We start from the raw sequence: 17,283 nt of genomic DNA, 5'->3' as shown, positions 1-17,283 counted from the left end.
CGTTTGAGCTGGTCTCTGCTTTCCAAATGCCCGGGTGATACCCAGAACTAAAGGGAAGAAATAGATCCCCTAGCCTTGAAACAATTGGAGTCAACCCACAACTGTTTTCATACGGGTTCTTGGCACTGAAAAACTGAGTTGGGCGCTGAGCTTAAAAATGTAGCATAGCTGATTTGACATATTACATTAAACCACAGCTTCTTTAACCATGATTTATCAAATAAGCCACCATTGGCAGGGTTTGCCCAGGAGGGTAATCCAGAAACCGAGTAAGCCATGTTCTCAGTAGTATGAGGCGGTGGACCAAATTAGCACAGGTGCTCGTTTCTGGTTTTCTGCATAGTACAACCCCAACCTTGTTTATTTAGTAAATCAGAGTTAAGCAAACAATTTATTACAAAACAGATCTCCACTCATTCTGGTGGCCAGGCAATTCCACTGCAGTGTAAAGTAGTTTATATGCTGGGTCCCCCCCACCCCCCGTGGAAGGACCAGAGAGACTTTACTCCAAAACCTTTCTGGCACAACTGGGGAATCTACCGATTTCCACAAATCAGCAAGATTTTATTACATGAAACGAATGCAAGAACAGGTCAGCCATTTGCGGGCTCAAGGCAACAAGTTCACGGCTTATTGATCAGGGGGAGAGCTGTTTCACCAAGGAGGACCAGGGCTGGTGATATCATTGCAAGGAGCTCCGTCTAGGTTCAGCACTCGCTGGCTTCTCCTAGACGTGGGTGAGAAAACCAAAGAAGACACATTTTAGGCAGGGCGAACGGCGTCCTTTCCCCCCTGCCCCACCTAAAAGGTTGACACGTGAGATAGGCGATCTCCCTTCACACCGAATCCCCTGCAGCACCTAAAACAGGTTCTCTTACCTACAAGCACATGTCTTGGTGCCACATTGATCTGCATGCTAGATGGGAAGAGACATCAGGTTACGGATGCTGGAGCCAACATCAGAATCTCCACCCCACTTCCTCATTTTAGGAAACAAGATTCAGGCTTGCTCTCATCCCAAACGAGGAGTGCATAACCCAAGGAGCCTTCACCAGAGGCCATCCCTTCCAATCCGTCCTGACGTGCCCCTTGGTGGCTTTTAGAAAAGATCTCCTACCTGCTACTGCTGCCTCTTTTGGGCTTGCATTTGCACTTTCCACCTGGTGGGGGGAATGACAACAATTAAGAAAAGGGTGGGGCAACACCATCCAGATCAGCCGATTCGGCATAAGGCAGCTTAGTGGGCAGGAAATTCAGCTCCAGTGCCTGCCTCCTCCCAGGATGGCTGGAGAACCAGAATGTTGCAACACGGGCTAGATGGACCTGGGGTCTCCTTCCACAGAAGACCGTGAGGTTCTGCTGCAACTCTTAACCTTGGCATATGGAAGATACAGACCAGGTTCCTATCTCATGTTAAGCCATAAATCATAAATTACAATCCACAATGGCTAAGCCAAAACCAAGTGATCTACGTCATGGGGTGGTGGAAAATGGGACTCCAGATGCAAGGAATCAGCCCAGGAAGAAACGGCTGAACTTCCAGCAACCCTAGCCAGGTATGGCCCCTGAAGAGGGATCCTGGGAGTTATAGTTCAAACCAGCTGGGTGTCACGGATTCCCCATCTCTGCTCTAAGGGAAGGGGGTTAATTGGAAAGTGACCACAAAGCTCTCTTCAAAGCCCAGCTCTTGTGGGGGTGGTATCACACGTTAGTTTCGCTGCCAACGATTTCATTAGGGGGGTCTTTCGATTAGGCAAAGGGAGGATAACCGGTAGCAATCCTACCACCGAATAGTTCTTAGCTCCCAATCATTCCTCTTTTGAAGGAAACAGCTATGTATTTCACCCAGCCGGTCATGACCACCCTAATGTACCTTCCTACTGTAACGATCTGCCACTTCTAACTCCCAATGCCAGTAACTCTCCTTGCAACCCTTGATAAGGGTTCAAAGAAAAGTTCATTTATCGAGAAATAGTGTACAGGTCCAAAGCATTGCTAAGACTGAGCCCGCGCGCGCCAGAAAGTTACTTTACCCCCTTTGGTTCCCATGTTCCCCGCTTTGCCTTCCAGACATTCTCACATTCGCCCATTGGTACGACCTTGAATGCTCCTGCTCTCTGATAACAGCCCATCTGCTTCTAACGTCTTCTCAACTCCCACCCCCTGAAATGTCTTCCTTATTAAGAGCTAGGTCAAAAAGACTCTAAGCAGACAGTGTCTCCCTGGTTTTCTCCCCTTTATTGATGTTTTCACTTACTCAGGAGGATAGCAATTCCCAGAAAACACAGAATGCCTGCAAAGACCAAACCACCAACCCGGAGCGACTCCCAATCTAGAAGAGAAAGGAGACCACTGAGTCTTGTTTAGGTTAACGGCAAAGTCTGTCTTGCTCATTTCAGTTCTACCCACTTCACTAAAAAAAGGGTGAAGACAGCTTTTCTCCTTGGCTGAAGAATTCTGGTTGGCTACCAAAGAGACAGTTTGTGTTAAGGGACCATTTCATGCAAAGGAGAGGATAACATTGAAAGAGATAATACAAAATCAGCCACATGAGTATATGGATGTGGAAAAGAGTCTATTATGGAGTACAATCTTTCCACATATTTTTTCCTCCTTTGTATAATCAAACACCCTCCTTCCTTCACCACCACCCAATTAGAACATGGCTGAGAATGATACATACTTACCATAATAAAAGGGGCTGTTTTTATCTGGATAAAGGAAATGAAAGATAGTTAACATTCTATGCTTGGGAACGGCAATTCCAATTAGGCAAACACAAGGGATTCCTGGCTACATCTTTGCAAGAAACCAAAGGTTTTTTCCAAATACATTCAGCAATTCTTGTTTAAAATGCAGCAGAAAACATTGATTCGCAAGGGTATGAACCATGCCTTATTCTTGAGTGGGCAACTAGCAGTTCCCCAAATGTTGCTGAGCTGTAACAACAAACTACACTACCCAGCCTAGCCAAGTTGGAAACATCTGGAGGACTTGCTTACCCATACCTTATTTGGACTGTAAATCTCTCTGTCCCAGCCCTGCTTTGTATCCTGCCACTCTTATGTCCCACTTTTCCAAACATGTCATTCAAAGAACCCTCAGGAATAACCTGTTGGAGATCAGCACTCCTTAATCCCATCTGGCTGGTCTCAATTATGCCCTGAGGAATTTCATCTGGCTTGAAAAACATCTCTTGAAGCCTACCAACTTTAACAAACATCTAGAAAGTAGTCAGGCTGAGGGTGGATATCTCTGGTCTACTTCAGGGTTCTCCAAAGTGGTCAGTACTGACCCCCAAGGGTTGATGGGACTATCCAAGGGGCTGATGTTTTTATTTTTTTATTTATTTGTCATATTTATATAGCCGCCCATCTCACACAAGGTGACTCTGGGCAGCGTACAACAATTAAAAAAATAAATACATAAAAAACAACTACATATAAAAAACTATAAACACACACAAAACAAGAGGGATAAAATTAATAAGGGAGCCATCGTAAAATCTCCCTGGTGGTTGTTCTTGTTATTTGTAGTACTACTAGTTAAAGTAGCATTTATTAAATTATTTTCATATAATAAATGTTTGGGGGTTGATGAACAATCTGAAACTTCACGAAGGGGTTGATGAGCTGAAGAGTTGGGGAGACCCCTGGTCTAGTTAAAGCATTTTTCGTGATGAGCCTAGTCTTCGATGGAATTTCAAAGAGATCTTCTGCCATGTTTAGAGCAAGCCATGAGACATCAGCCTACGAAGTTACTCACCTGTAGGGTCATTTGCCTTCAGAACAGGGAACCCTGCAAACATGAGTTGAAAAAAAGTTATTCTCAAGCGATGGCAAAACTACAGCCCTCAGCTTCTGCCTCCCAATTCTAAAGAGGCTATTGAGGAGGAAATGCATCGTGCAAATATATTAGAGAAGGGACAATCCCTTTCTTGACATCTCTTCTGCACTGCACTGTTCATTGGGAACATCATAGCACTCATTGGCTGGATTCACATAAAACACTCAGTCAAAACCAAATCAGTGGTTTAAGTATGGTACACGACCCTCGTTCAAACACACTGCCCAATTTTCTCAGGACTTCAACTTTCTCATACCATGTCTCAAAGAATCAATCTCATGAGTGATTATGTCCATGTTCTCATGACAGGCTAAGCCACATGAGTCAAGCTTCCCAGATTTTCAGAAACTGACATAAGACTTTGATGGTCAATTTTTGCTTTTCAATTCCAGTTTCTACAAATCCACAATGGTAGTTGGCTCATGTCTGGGAAAAAGCTCTGGCTCAGATAAGGGTCTGAAAGGGCGATGCAAGGGTTCTGGTTACACTGCTTATAACTTAAGGAAGAAATCTGGTTGCTTAAGTGGGCCCTTGGCATTTTGGGCAGCCAGAGTGGTGAGACCATCAACCATGGAGAGAAAGAGAATTAGGGATAAAAGCTGGACATTAGCCTGTCCCAAGGTGAGTGGAGCTATCTCTGTGAACACAGCTTTTATAAGAAGGATCAGATTCCCAAGAAAACTCCACACCTCTCTTAGAGGAGACCACAAGATGGAGAAGAAAGGCAAGAACATTTACCAGCCAATAGACAAAGGAGGATCTCCATGGCAGTAGATTTCATTTTGGCACACAGTGAGAAGTAGAGGTCTAGGGAAAAAGAAAACAAATGGCCAATTCAGATTTTCTATTACCCAGTTCCAGGATAATTTAAATAAATAAATAAATAAATATTCCACTGTATTGTTCGTTGTTCATACATTTAAATAAATGGAGTCTAACTGAGAGTCTAAATATTTGCCCTATTCATATCTCCTGGTGACTTTTCTTCTTCCTGACCAAAGAAAGAAGTTCCCCTTTGATACATCTTAGACCCAAGTCTGTGCAATGAAGGACACTCCAAGATTGGCCATAATACAACCTTATTTCCACCACATTTCAGGGTAGCGAATTCCAAAGTGGAATTATTCCCTTTTGTCTGTCCTGATTCTACAAGATTTAATTGGGTGACCTCTGCTTCTAGTATTTTGGGAAGGGGGAAATAGCTGCTTCTTATCCACTGTATCCTCATACATAATTCCCATCCAAGACTTTAGTTATGCAATACTGTGACGGGACAAATGGACAGGTTTCATGCCAGAACTCAAGGCACCTAACACCAGAAACATGACTCTTACCCAGAACCAGGGATGGGGGATTTCTGATCTTCCAGGTAGAACTGAACTGTGACAACCCACACCCCTCAGTCTAAGAGAATGCTGATTGATGGGTATCATCAACTACAATTGGAAGGTCACTCTTTCATTGTTCTTGCACAGAACATCTGATCTACCCTGATGCCCTCCATAAGAGTAGCCTTCCTTGTTGCCAAACTGGTTTGGCAAACTGCCATGGTAATTAAGAAGAATGGGAATTGTAGCCCAACACATCTGAAGAACATCAGGGTGGGGAAGCCTGAGTTAAACATTGCAAAATAGTTTTTTTTAAGTGTTCGGGGTCGCAACAGATTTTAAAAGAAGCCTCAGCTGGTATTTTAAAATGATGGTTTAAAGCTTACAAAAAGGAAATCAAAGAAGCTGACAACAACCAGCTCCCCAATGCAAAGCTATAACTAAAACTATATATACTGTATATATATGTATGTATGTATATGTGTATATATATGTATGTATGTATGTGTGTATGTATATGTATATGTATAGGTAAATATGTATGTGTATGTATGTGTGTGTGTGTGTGTGTGTGTGTGTGTGTATATATATATATATATATATATATATATATATATAAAGTACAACAGCAACTGGCATAGACTAAAAATTTCATCAAGTAGTCCAAGCAGCATTTCATAACATTTCTCAAAAAGTTTCTTTTGACACACTGGGTAAAAAAAGTAACATCCTTAGCTGAAAGCCTTCCTGACCATGCAACTTAAAACAGTGACTAGTTTCTGACACTGCATTCAGTCATACTTTGATCTAATAATAAACCATTAAGCCATCATTAATGCATTAAGCCATAAACCACTGTTTATAAATTACAATGAAGGGGTTCATACAACACCGTATAAAGGCTTAAGTTCATGCTGTGACTCTCACCTGAGACGTTTTCAGACTGTCCTTTCCTAGTACTATCCAAATTATGCTACTAATTCACCTTTCTTCTGTCCTTAAATAAATATTGTGATGTGAAATAAGCCAAGTAAGAATCATGGGAGGGCTGCAGAGAGAATACAATATTTCTGGAACCCCCTCTAAAATCCTGTAACAAGTAGGATCTTTTCAGACGCAAAAAAACCTTATCTGGAAATACCCTTGGAAATCCATTTTGACCAAGTAGATACCACCCTTGAGACAAACTCAGAAGGACTCAAATGGGTGATGGCCTTGGGTGATGGCCAGAACATTTTGGAAGATAAATATGGGAGAAATCATCAAGGAGGGATGGAAGGACTAAAAAAGGATCAGTAACAATACATGGGCTAAGCATGTCTGTAGCCAAGTAGAATCTGTAACTGACTAACAAAGGTGGAACTAAAACAGAATATTCCAAACAGAATGAATATTTTATCAGTGTTCTAATCCTTCAGGGTACCCACAGGGACCAAATGTTAACACTCAATGAATAGAAGGCATTTCTGAATGATTAATTACTTTGGAACAGCTCTGCCCCATTTTGGCACACTCCAGATGGATGGTCTTCTATTCCCAGAATTCCCCATAATGGCCATGACAGCGGGGGAATTCTGGGAGCTCATTTGACACATCTGCTGGGTCTTTTGAAGTTTATAACTTAACCCAACAATTAAGCTGGTGAACGCAACAGATTAAGGTCTGGGAAGAAATGCAGAGAACAGTGTTCGAAAAGAACCATGACGGTAACAGAAAGAGAAATTATTTAATCTGACCAGTGCTAATCCTGAGGGACTTTTATATAATTTGAAATGACTGACTGTAAAGGATCAAGCAAAGCAAAAGGAAAGAAAGCTTTCCTGAAGAGCATTTAGGAATTGTTGTGGAGAAATAAGCACAGGCGAACGTGTGACAAAATATTAATTAAATCAGTAAGGACCAGCGTCTTTGTGTTGGATTCTTTCTACTAACTGTTAAGCACAGTGGGTCGCAGAAGAGCAAAGGTACATACAATCTACTGCCTGCAGTGAAAGGAGCAGTCACAACATGTTGAAAGGTAATACGGCTTACCCGTGCAGAAAGCAGGAGGATCAGTTGGTTCCAGAAAAAATGTCCTGGTCCTCAAATCTCAAAGCAACACAGGGGCAAAGGCTGGAGGTAGACTGAGAAAACAGAAGGAAACTGTTTATACAGACCCAAAGCAACTCCTTTTGGTGGTCCCTGGGGCAGGGCTACCAAATCTGTGTGGCAAAAATCCTGATGCCCACTTAATGCCACAGAGCTAAGAGATTCCTGCACCTCTTTGCTTCCATACTTAGTGATTTGCTGGTTTTGGGCAGCCCAGATCTTCAGCCCTTTGTAGAGTCCTCTCCAAACGCAAAGCAGACTTCAAACAGTTTAAAAACAATGGAGAAAATCCATGAAAAGAGGAAATCTTGCCCCCATGCATGTCTGTGACATGGTCCCTTCCTCTTTTCACCCTTGGGTCACTTTCTAGAGCAATGTTTCTCAACCTGGGCAACTTGAAGATGAGTGGACTTGCTGGTGGGGGAACTCTGGGAGCTGAAATACACACATGTTCAGCTTGTCCAGGTTGAGAAACACTGCTTTAGAGGATCAGAATCCACTTCCACAGATACATAAGAATGTAATTCTCAGGTGGAATCCTCACACTGGGGACAGCATGCTGGCTGAGTGGACTTCAACTCCCAGAATTCCCCAGCCAGCATACTGGCTGGGGAATTCTGGAAGTTGAAGTCCACACATTTTCCAGTTGCCCAGGTTGAGAAACACTGCTTTAGAGGATCAGAATCCACTTCCACAGATGCATAAGAATTTAATTCTCAGGTGGGAGAAAGGCCCAATATGAAGGAGGGGAGGAGAACAAAATAGGCTAGATGGTGGCCTGTGAAGTGGCAGTGTTGGCGGGGTGGGGGAGAGAGATTATTATAATCAGCATTCAAAACTGGATAATTCTTGATGCAAGATTTGGGGTAGAGAGCAATGCTGCACAGAATGTTGGAGGCTACTATGGGTTTTGTGTCCAAAGGCACCGGGTGCCAAGGCAATAATCTGATTGGCAAGACAGAGAACAATGATCTCCTTGGAAAACTCCAGTTTCTAGCCCATTATGACAGCGTTATTGTGAAACAGAAACAAGTTTCGACAAGCTCAGGAAATGTCTTTGGTTTTAAGCCAGCTCTTAGTACCGCAGCTTTAATCCCAAAATGTAAAGCATTTTTAAAATGTTCTGCGGTGAAGAGGCCCAGTATTCATAAGTACCGAGTTTAAAAAGAGATTCTGGAACTACCAAAAAGTTGTGTTATGAAACCAGCATTGCAAGTTATGGCACTGATTACCAATTCAGATAGGGTTTTTTTTTAAGAGAAAAAAAGTTGGGGGGAGAGACAAAACCAGGATAACGGTGTCAATCTATGCATTTTAGAATGGAGTAGAAGGATTTACAGCCATCCAGAAAATGAGTAAATTCAGTAAGCAGATTAATTGTGTTATCTGAATGCAGTCTGTCTCTCTGTATATGTACAAGTAGAAACATAATTAGCTTTTCCTTCAAGAGTTGATCTGAGAAGCACAGGTTCAAGTCTCTGCCAGAAACTACTTGCACACACTTAACAGGTTTGAACATTATACTGAACTATGATTTACTTATCCATGGTAAGTAAGACAATCTAAGAACAACAATCTAAGCCAAAAACTATGATCTACAAATCACTGGATTCCCCTTGCGTACCAAATCAAACAAAATCAATACATATTATGGCTCAGTGAAATGACTTTATTACACCTTGTCCAGCAAACTGTATTTACAGGCAGTCCCTGGGTTAAGAACGAGTTCCATTCCTAAGCCTGTCTTTAACTAGAATCTGTATGTAGGTCGGAACTCGTACTTATGGACGGGCTGCCTGTTGCTAAAAATGGTGGATGGAGTTCTCCTTTCTGGGCTGATGAACCGTTGAAGCCACATAATGGTTTCATGAACCACTGAAAACCAGCCGTATATGAGAAACATGCAGCTTCAGCTCGTAAGTATGAGTTGTAACTGGGATATTCTTCACTCGGGAACTGCCTGTATTACAAACCATGATTTAGTGTTACTTACAACTGCCCGCAGCATCTGAAGCTCATCTCCGGCCCGGCCCTGATTTGTAAGAAAGGAATTGAGGAAATTTCCTTCAACTTAGTGACACCACTGGCCAGTTCTAGAGCAACCTGATGTGCTCCGAATGTCCAGGAGTCACAATAAGTACAACTGTCAACAGCGATGAGACTTGTAGTCCAGACTTACAGAAAGCACGTGCTCATTACCCCTGCTGTGTAGAACTCCAATTTACAGCCTCCTTCCAATCTATCTAGAGAAAGCAGGAATGGGATCTCCAAGCTCCTGCAGGCAAATGCATGCTCTGCTTCTCGGTTTGCATTTATATCTGGACTGTAGCAAAGCTCACCACAGGAAATAAAGCTATGCAAAACCAGGTTGCCGCTTTGAAAAATGTATACAACAGGGTTTCTCAACCTTAGCAACTTTAAAATGTGTGGACTTCAATTCCCAGAATTCCCCAGCCAGCATGGCTGGCTGGGGAATTCTGGGAGTTGAAGTCCACACATCTTAAGGTTGCCAAGGTTGAGGAACACTGGTATACACTATAACACGTACAGAGAATAAAAAGAGCTTTAAAAGGCCTGGGTCTAATGAGAATGGTTGAAAAGTATCAACGGAATGAAGAAGTTATTATACTCTTTGCAAACACCCTAAGGTGTTGCATCGACACGAGGCTGACGGCTGTGAGAAACCAACTGCTTTTATTCAAAAGGGTTGTTTCCTGGAAGTTTCACGTCACTCCGTAGCTAGAAGCCTGCAAAGTGTGTCCACATACACACACGTTAAGCAGGGAGGCGCACACATTTTCCCTACCAAAATATCACACAGTGCATGCAATCATCCAAATTCCCTACCTTAGATAGAATATTATGCCAACGCTGATTATTTTTAAAATCAGTACCACCAGAATCTGAAATAGCTTGGTGTAACACAAGTTACCTTACACCCCAGAGAAGTTAGCATATGCCCCTTCTTTTAAAAACTCCCCGTCAAAAAAACCTCCCCTTCTGCTGACAAAAATGTGTCAAACAGCACCATGTACAACAAAACCAGTCTGGGTTTTTTTATTAGTAATATTTTGTATTATATGCTAGTGAAACTTACATAATACATTATAGTGTTTCAATACAATGGCATTAAAGATTATTAATGCTGTAATATTTAGATAACTTAGATAAAAGGAAGAAATAAATATTATATCAATATTCATTATGATTTACAGGTAGTCCTTGGGCAAAAACTATTCATTCAGCGACTGTTCAAAGTTATGATCGCGCTGAACGAATGGTACTTATGACAGGTCCTCGTAGTTATGGCCATCGCAGCATCCACACGGTCACATGATCGTGATTTCCGACGTTCCCTGCTGGCTTCCCACAAGCAAAGTCAGTGGGGAAGCTGGCAGGAAGTCAGAAGTCCCGGTCATTTGAGATCCTTGTTTAACTATGGCAGCTGGGCCTGCTGGAATTGCCACCGCTAAACGATGCGGTCACGTGACGTCATGCTTTAGCAATGGCGTTCCCGGTCCCAATTACCGTCGTAAGCTGAAGACTACCTGTAAAATGTTAATGAGTGTTAAGATTATTTAGCTTTTTCATCCAGAATTGAATATAACGTTAAAAGCCATTGCAGGTTGCATCAAAGTATTTGTTGTACAATAAAGGTTCTGGTCTTGAGCTGTTGACTTAGTATTAAGGTCTCCATCATATTGTTACTTAATATGGTTTGGGCCTGTTGCTAAAAGAAAAAAGATGAACAAAGTCAATTTAACAATGATTAAAATACCAAAAAAGAAAAGAGAAAAAGGAAAAAAGAAAGAAGCTATTTGGGTTTTTTTTTTTTAATAGCTGTTGCTATTTCCCCTTGCCTGCTCTCCTCCTTCCAGTTTGATTTGATTTAACCATTCGGAAAAAAAAATCCTGGAGAGCATGAAAGCACGCTGATAACTTTTGTGCCACTTTGGGGACAGCCTTATCAAGATATTATCTTCCTCTGGCTTTTGCGCAACAGCCATTGAAATGGCTTTTTCCACCCGCTGAGAAAGCCACTTTGCCCAAAGGAAATTTCTTTCAAATTTTACAGACCAAGAGATCAGAAAGTACATAATTTGCAGATAGTGGCAAGAGGGCAGAACAACATGCACACAAAAAAGAGGCAAATAATCCACACAGGAGGTGCAAGGGGCTTATGGTTTGAAGAACCCTTTTGTTTCAATGGTTACAGAGTAGGCTCCCTGGAAGAGACAACGTCTCAGGAAAAGAATAAGCCCAAATTCCCCCCCCCCCGCTTCATTATTAAATATCTACTTTTATGAAGAGGAAACTACCAAGAAATTTCCTCTTTTGTCTTGTTGATAATTAAATCGGGCAAACTGAACAAGTTGTTGGAAAGTTAATAACTTGTTCAGATTCCCCAATTTAATTATCAACAAGACAAAGCTACAAAAATAAAATAAAAAGTTAAAAATACAAGATAAAAGATAAAGTTTGATCTAGTGGTTAAGCCCCAGGCTAGAAACCAGATAACTATGAGTTCTAGTCCCGCCTTAGGCATGAAAGTTGGCTCGGTGACTTTGGGCCAGTCCCTCTCTCTCAGCCCAACCCACCTCCCAAGGTTGTTGTTGTGGGGAAAAGAGGAGGAGGAAGGTGTATTAGGTAGGTTCGCCGCCTTGAGTTATTTATAAAAATAATAAAGGCGGGATAAAAAATCTAAATATCTCTCTCTCTCTTTCAGGATTCTTACTTTGCAGTAGTCTAGTCTACCTGACTGGTTTCAGTATCTTCAAATAAGTGGTCAAGGAGAAGCTATTTTCTCTTTCCCCAAATGCAAAAACCAAAAGTCACCCAATGCAGCTGGTTGGCCACTGGGAGAACAGGCTGGGCCAGGGGTCCAATCCAGCAGAGCATGGCTTATGTTCTTAAGCAGCATACCATTCAAAGCATGGAAAAACAGACGAGAGATCCAATGCTCTGGTCCCTCTAACAATGTTCTTCAGGCCCTCTCCCTCCCTCCCCCTGTGTAAACCTCTGTCCAGAGACTATAACAGTCCTTTCTTTCCCCCCTTCCCCCACAAAGGAAACTATGTCTCCTAGCAAGACAAAGATAAAGGAAAACAGCAATAGTGCCTTTGGATAAAACTTTGGCCAGGACAAAGGTCCAGATTCCTTTCAGCAGAACAGCAAGATAAATCTCTGAATACAAGCAAGTGGAGAAGAATCCATTTTATTACCTAAAGGCTACTAAATCCACTGGCAGAAACTGTCTTTGTATTTAATCCTCACTGGTAGTTACTCAATTTTGTTGCTGTTCTCTGCTGTTCTCTTTGTTGCTTGTTCCAACTTCTCTGAGCTTCTTAACAATGGCCAGAGGTAATGCAATTGTTTGACAAAAGGTTCCGGCTTACTGGATATGGATGCAAAGCAGGAGACGAGCCTTGTTTTTCAAGTCACCGAGCTCGCTCGCTAGGCCAACATTGCCAAGTCAAGGTAAAGCTATTCTGCCAGAAAGTGTGTGGGTCCATTTGACCTCATTCCAAATTTTGATCCATTAAAACAGACATCGTCCTCAACGATGCAATCCTGTATTTCTGGGAAGGTATCTGGCGTTTTAAGCTTACAGGTTTCAGAGAGCTTTTAAAGAAGTGGAGAAGTTGTTCAAACCAATCAGTTCAAATTGGTGGCTTGGTAGTTTCCTCTTCATAAAATTGGTGGGAAAGCAGAAGTGAATTAGATAAGAGTTAGATAAGCTTTAGACTTTGCATGTACAGTTCCAGCTTCCTTGGACATGTGTCTTGGTTCAACACAAGGGCCCCCACCTGATAAAAATGGACTCCTATTCACCACTAAGACCCCAGGAATCAGCCAACAGGCGGTTCTGTAACTCAGAGGGCCACAAGACAGCCATGTGCCACATCGTAAAGGCCCAATGATGAAGAAAACAGCATCTGCTAAACCAGGGTTCCTCAACCTCAGCAACTTTAAGATGGGTGGACTTCAACTCTCAGAATTCTCCAGTCAGCCATGCTGGCTGGGGAATTCTGGGAGTTGAAGTCCACCCATCTTAAAGTTGCTGAGGTTGAGGAACCTTGTTCTAAACAGTGTTAAGTGAGAGTTCCTACCTCATTTCAGCCTGAACAGCCTTTTCATTACACAGACCGTTTGAGTAATAAACAATTTCAGGAAGAGAACATTTATTTGTATAAATAAGATGTGAGGCCAGGGACTCCTTTCATTCCATTGTCCTGGAACCCCATTGTGATATGATAGTTGAGTTTCCAAAAACACTTGAATAAAAAACAACCCAACCCTGTTGTGCAGTATATCTCAGCAGGGAGTAACATCTAGTTGACCTTGGCTGATCTCAAAAGCTAAGTTGGGCAAGATCTAGGTAGTACTTGGATGGGGACCACTAAAAACCCCGTTGCCATGGGCTAGACTGGGAAGCTGAAAAATCACCCCAGAAGACAAGGCCAAATCACTTCTATACTATGGCCAAGGCAATTACATGGGCGTGCCCATGGAAGTCAACCAGGATGATGGTGTCTGTTCTTTATGAATATGGATCATGCCTATCTTTCTAAGTGATACCTTCACGTTATCCTCAGAAACAAGAAAAATATTTATTCCTGCAGAAAGGCTTGGGTACCCCTCCACAAATAATCCATAGCTAGAGGAGTATTGAGATGTTGCTTTTAGCTGCTGGTGGAAAAGTGGGTTCTAAATCTAAAAATTAATATTGGGCTCAGTTCAGGCCACATACCCCACATTCCAAATGTTATGGAAGCCCAATGGATTTGCTGACAGTGGTTGTTTCACAGTGACTGCACCCTTGTCCTTGATGGCCTCTAAATAAGTTGGTCTACAGACCACAGTGCAGCCAACAAACAATGGGAGTTGGGAACCTAATATGTCTGGAGGGCACCAACTCTGTGAAAACAAATCAAACACCCTTAACCATCCAATACAGTTTGGTCACTTGAAGTTGGCTTTGCCAATTGACCTCAACTCTGTGGCTGGGTTGACACATCCCACAAAGACATGGCTTGCTAAAGCAAGGTTAATTGAATACGTCACAACAGGGTTCCTCAACCTCAGCAACTTTAAGATGGGTGGACTTCAACCCCCAGAATTCCCCAGCCAGCATGGGGTTGAAGTCCACCCATCTTAAAGTTGCTGAGGTTGAGGGACCCTGGTTTAGAAGATGCTGTTTTCTTCATCATTGGGCCTTTACGATGTGGCACGTGGCTTCTTGTGGCCCTCTGAGTTACAGAACCACCTGTTGGCTGATTCCTGGGGTCTCAGTGGTGAATAGGGGTCCATTTTTATCAGGTGGGGGCCCCTGCATTGAGCCAGGACACATGTCCAAGGAAGCTGGAAGTGTACATGGCTGGCAGGGGAATTCTGGGAGTTGAAGTCCACCCATCTTAAAGTTGCTGAGGTTGAGGAACCCTGCGTCACAATAGGCTGGGTCCACACCATAAAGGGAGCACGAACAAACCGCAATATGGCCTCATGGGAGTGAATCAGGGGATGGGAAGTCCCCAGGAAGCCCCCAACTTGAGTGCCTCCAGCAGTCCATCCCTCCTCCATCCATAACAGGCAAAGAGTTGCACCCCTCTGAAATCTGACCCCGAGCAAGGCTTCCCTTTCCACGCATGCCCTTTCAACAAGGCCAAGCAGACCCATTTTCTGCAGGACCCCTTCAGAAGTCCAGACCTGGGGATTCCCGATTCAATAAAGCCCCCTATAAGCAAGTTTGGAGAACCACAAGCATGCCACTTATGGGCTGGGTGGCTGTTGTTTCCTTTAACGACCGCCATGATTACTAAAGTGCCACCCCAGATGCCCACTTTTTGTTTTACAAGCTGGGGGGGGAAAAAATCACGATCCAAGCCGCGTCCGCTGCCCGAGGGGAATTTCAGGAGTTGCGGAGAAAGCGCAAAGACTCCTTTTCCCTTGGCTTGCAGAGGCCCAGGTCGTTGGAAGCTTCGCTTCCCCCGGCCGTCCCTGCCAGCAAGAAGCATCGCGGGGCAATCGCGCTGCGCCTTCGGAACCTGCTTTGAAATCTAAACGAAACTTTTCTCCCCCTCGGCCACCAAGAAAAGGCCCGAGGGCGCCCCCTCCCCACGAGAAACAGCCCGATCCATGCCCCCTACCCCAGCCCTTCCACTTACCCGGTCGGACCCCAGCCGGGAGAACTCAGGGCGAGCAACGAGGTGGCCCAAACGACCCGGAAACCCCAGCGGCGGGCGGGGGCGCCCCTCCTGTCGGCCGGGCTAAGTGGAACCAAGGGCGGACCACACCCAAACCTGCGCGGGCAGGTACGGCGGAACAGGTTTCGCTGCCGCGGGGCCGCCGAGCGCCGATCGGAGCGGGGGAGGGAGGGGCGCCTGCTTCGTTGGCACTGGGGGAAAAGGGGCAGGACGTGGCCCAGGGCCCCCCACCTTCAAAACTTGCCCCCCTCCCCGATCTGGCACCCTCTGAAAGGCGTAGAGGACTGTTCCCATCCTTCCCAGCCAGTAGGGTCGTGGAGGCTGGGGATTAGGGGAGAGGCCGCAGGGCTGCAGAGCACCCGATTGTTAAAGGATGGGGGGACGTTAAACCTAATGGGGTGTCTTACCAAAGACTGGCTAGTTTGGTTTTCCTTGTTCAAATGCTGACATCGTGGGCTGTTTAAGAAACAATGGGGTAGGTTCACCCACAGCACCCCAAAGCATGAACTGTGGCTTGCAGGTGTTCACAGCTGGATGGGCACCACACCTCAAGCCCCTTGCCCAAATAACACCTTTGCAAACAGACACACATACACAATTACTTTATGGATTATTGTGATGTACAGATCCAGATTATTTTTTTCCTCTGTCCCTCTGTGTCTTTGCTGCCAGTGGTCTTCAGATCAGTGTTTCTCAACCTCGGCAGCTTTAAGATGGGTGGACTTCAACTTCCAGAATTCCCCAGCCAGCATGGCTGGCTGGGGAATTCTGGGAGTTGAAGTCCACTCATCTTAAAGTTGCTGAGGTAGAGAAACACTGCTTTAGACTAACACAGATCTTGCTGTAGTGCCATAAAGGAGTTTTTAATCCAAATAGGGTTCCCACCTCTGAGCTGCAAAAATTCAGCACAACCAGCAGAGTTGGGGTACAGAGTTATTTTACAGACATTGCCATCTTATGATCTGCAGTTTTGCAGTCCAGGTAGGTACTCCCAATGAAATCTATCAACCCCTTTGGGGAGAAGGGCTGGGTAAGATTTTAAGGACTCTAATTTGCTGATCAACAGCCAAACACATGTGTTTTGCCCGCCCTACCATCCTGGTAGATACAGGCACCTCCCCCAGGAATCTGTCAGGACTGGTCTTGTGATGTGAGCAAAGGGGTGGGAACTTGATGAATGTTACACACCTTGGCCCTCTGCCTATTTAAAGAGGAAAAATGGTTTGGACTGGCATTAGATGATTCAGATTGTGGGCTAAGGATAAGATAAGGTGCAAGGGAGGGGGATTGTGGTTGTTAAGATGATATGGTAGAAATGCTACAAGGGATACTACATACTACAAGGGATAAAATGGCTTTTTTATCCCAAGGTGTAGCAGTTGAGATTGATTAATTATGTGTCACCAAGTCAGTATTGACTCTTAGTGACCACATATATCAGGGTTCCTCAACCTCAGCAACTTTAAGATGGGTGGACTTCAACTCCCAGAATTCCCCATGCTGGCTGGGGAATTCTGGGAGTTGAAGTCCACCCATCTTAAAGTTACTGAGGTTGAGGAACCCTGACATAGATGATCTGTCCCAAACCTGTTCCTTCAGGTCTTCCGTGCACCCATCGCCACGGTAACTGAGTCCATCCACCTTACTGCTGGTCATCCTCTTCTTCTCTTTCCTTCCACCTTTCCCAGCATTAGAGCTTCTGCAGAGAGCTAGATCCATCATGTGTCTGAAGTAGGATCATTTGAGCCTGGTCATTTGCACCTCTGGTGAGAACTCTGGGTTGATTTGTTTGATGACCCACTGGTTTGTTTTCTTGG

The 17,283-nt window shown here is 44.0% G+C and overlaps 1 protein-coding gene across 1 annotated transcript; it reads right to left on the bottom strand.

Annotated features, from left to right (window-relative positions):
• Positions 1 to 543: 543 nt before the first annotated feature.
• Positions 544 to 15,578, bottom strand: FXYD3 (FXYD domain containing ion transport regulator 3). Its single transcript, XM_088140000.1, has 9 exons — positions 15,428 to 15,578; positions 7,206 to 7,297; positions 4,585 to 4,653; positions 3,766 to 3,798; positions 2,688 to 2,711; positions 2,258 to 2,332; positions 1,118 to 1,160; positions 879 to 916; positions 544 to 727 (listed from the first exon to the last, which is right to left on the bottom strand). The coding sequence occupies exons 3-9, from the start codon at positions 4,625 to 4,627 to the stop codon at positions 708 to 710; spliced, it is 276 nt and encodes a 91-aa protein (XP_087996126.1). The 5' UTR covers positions 4,628 to 4,653; positions 7,206 to 7,297; positions 15,428 to 15,578; the 3' UTR covers positions 544 to 707.
• Positions 15,579 to 17,283: the final 1,705 nt, after the last annotated feature.

The sequence above is a fragment of the Python bivittatus genome, unplaced genomic scaffold (assembly GCF_059951505.1).
Source record: "Python bivittatus isolate LINGU-HERP-01145 unplaced genomic scaffold, Pbiv_v1 ctg000310_np1212, whole genome shotgun sequence".
In the NCBI taxonomy this organism is placed as follows: Eukaryota; Metazoa; Chordata; class Lepidosauria; order Squamata; family Pythonidae; genus Python; species Python bivittatus.
The sequence above is the reverse complement of the archived record's forward strand: the minus strand, read 5'-3'. Positions and strand labels throughout refer to the sequence as shown.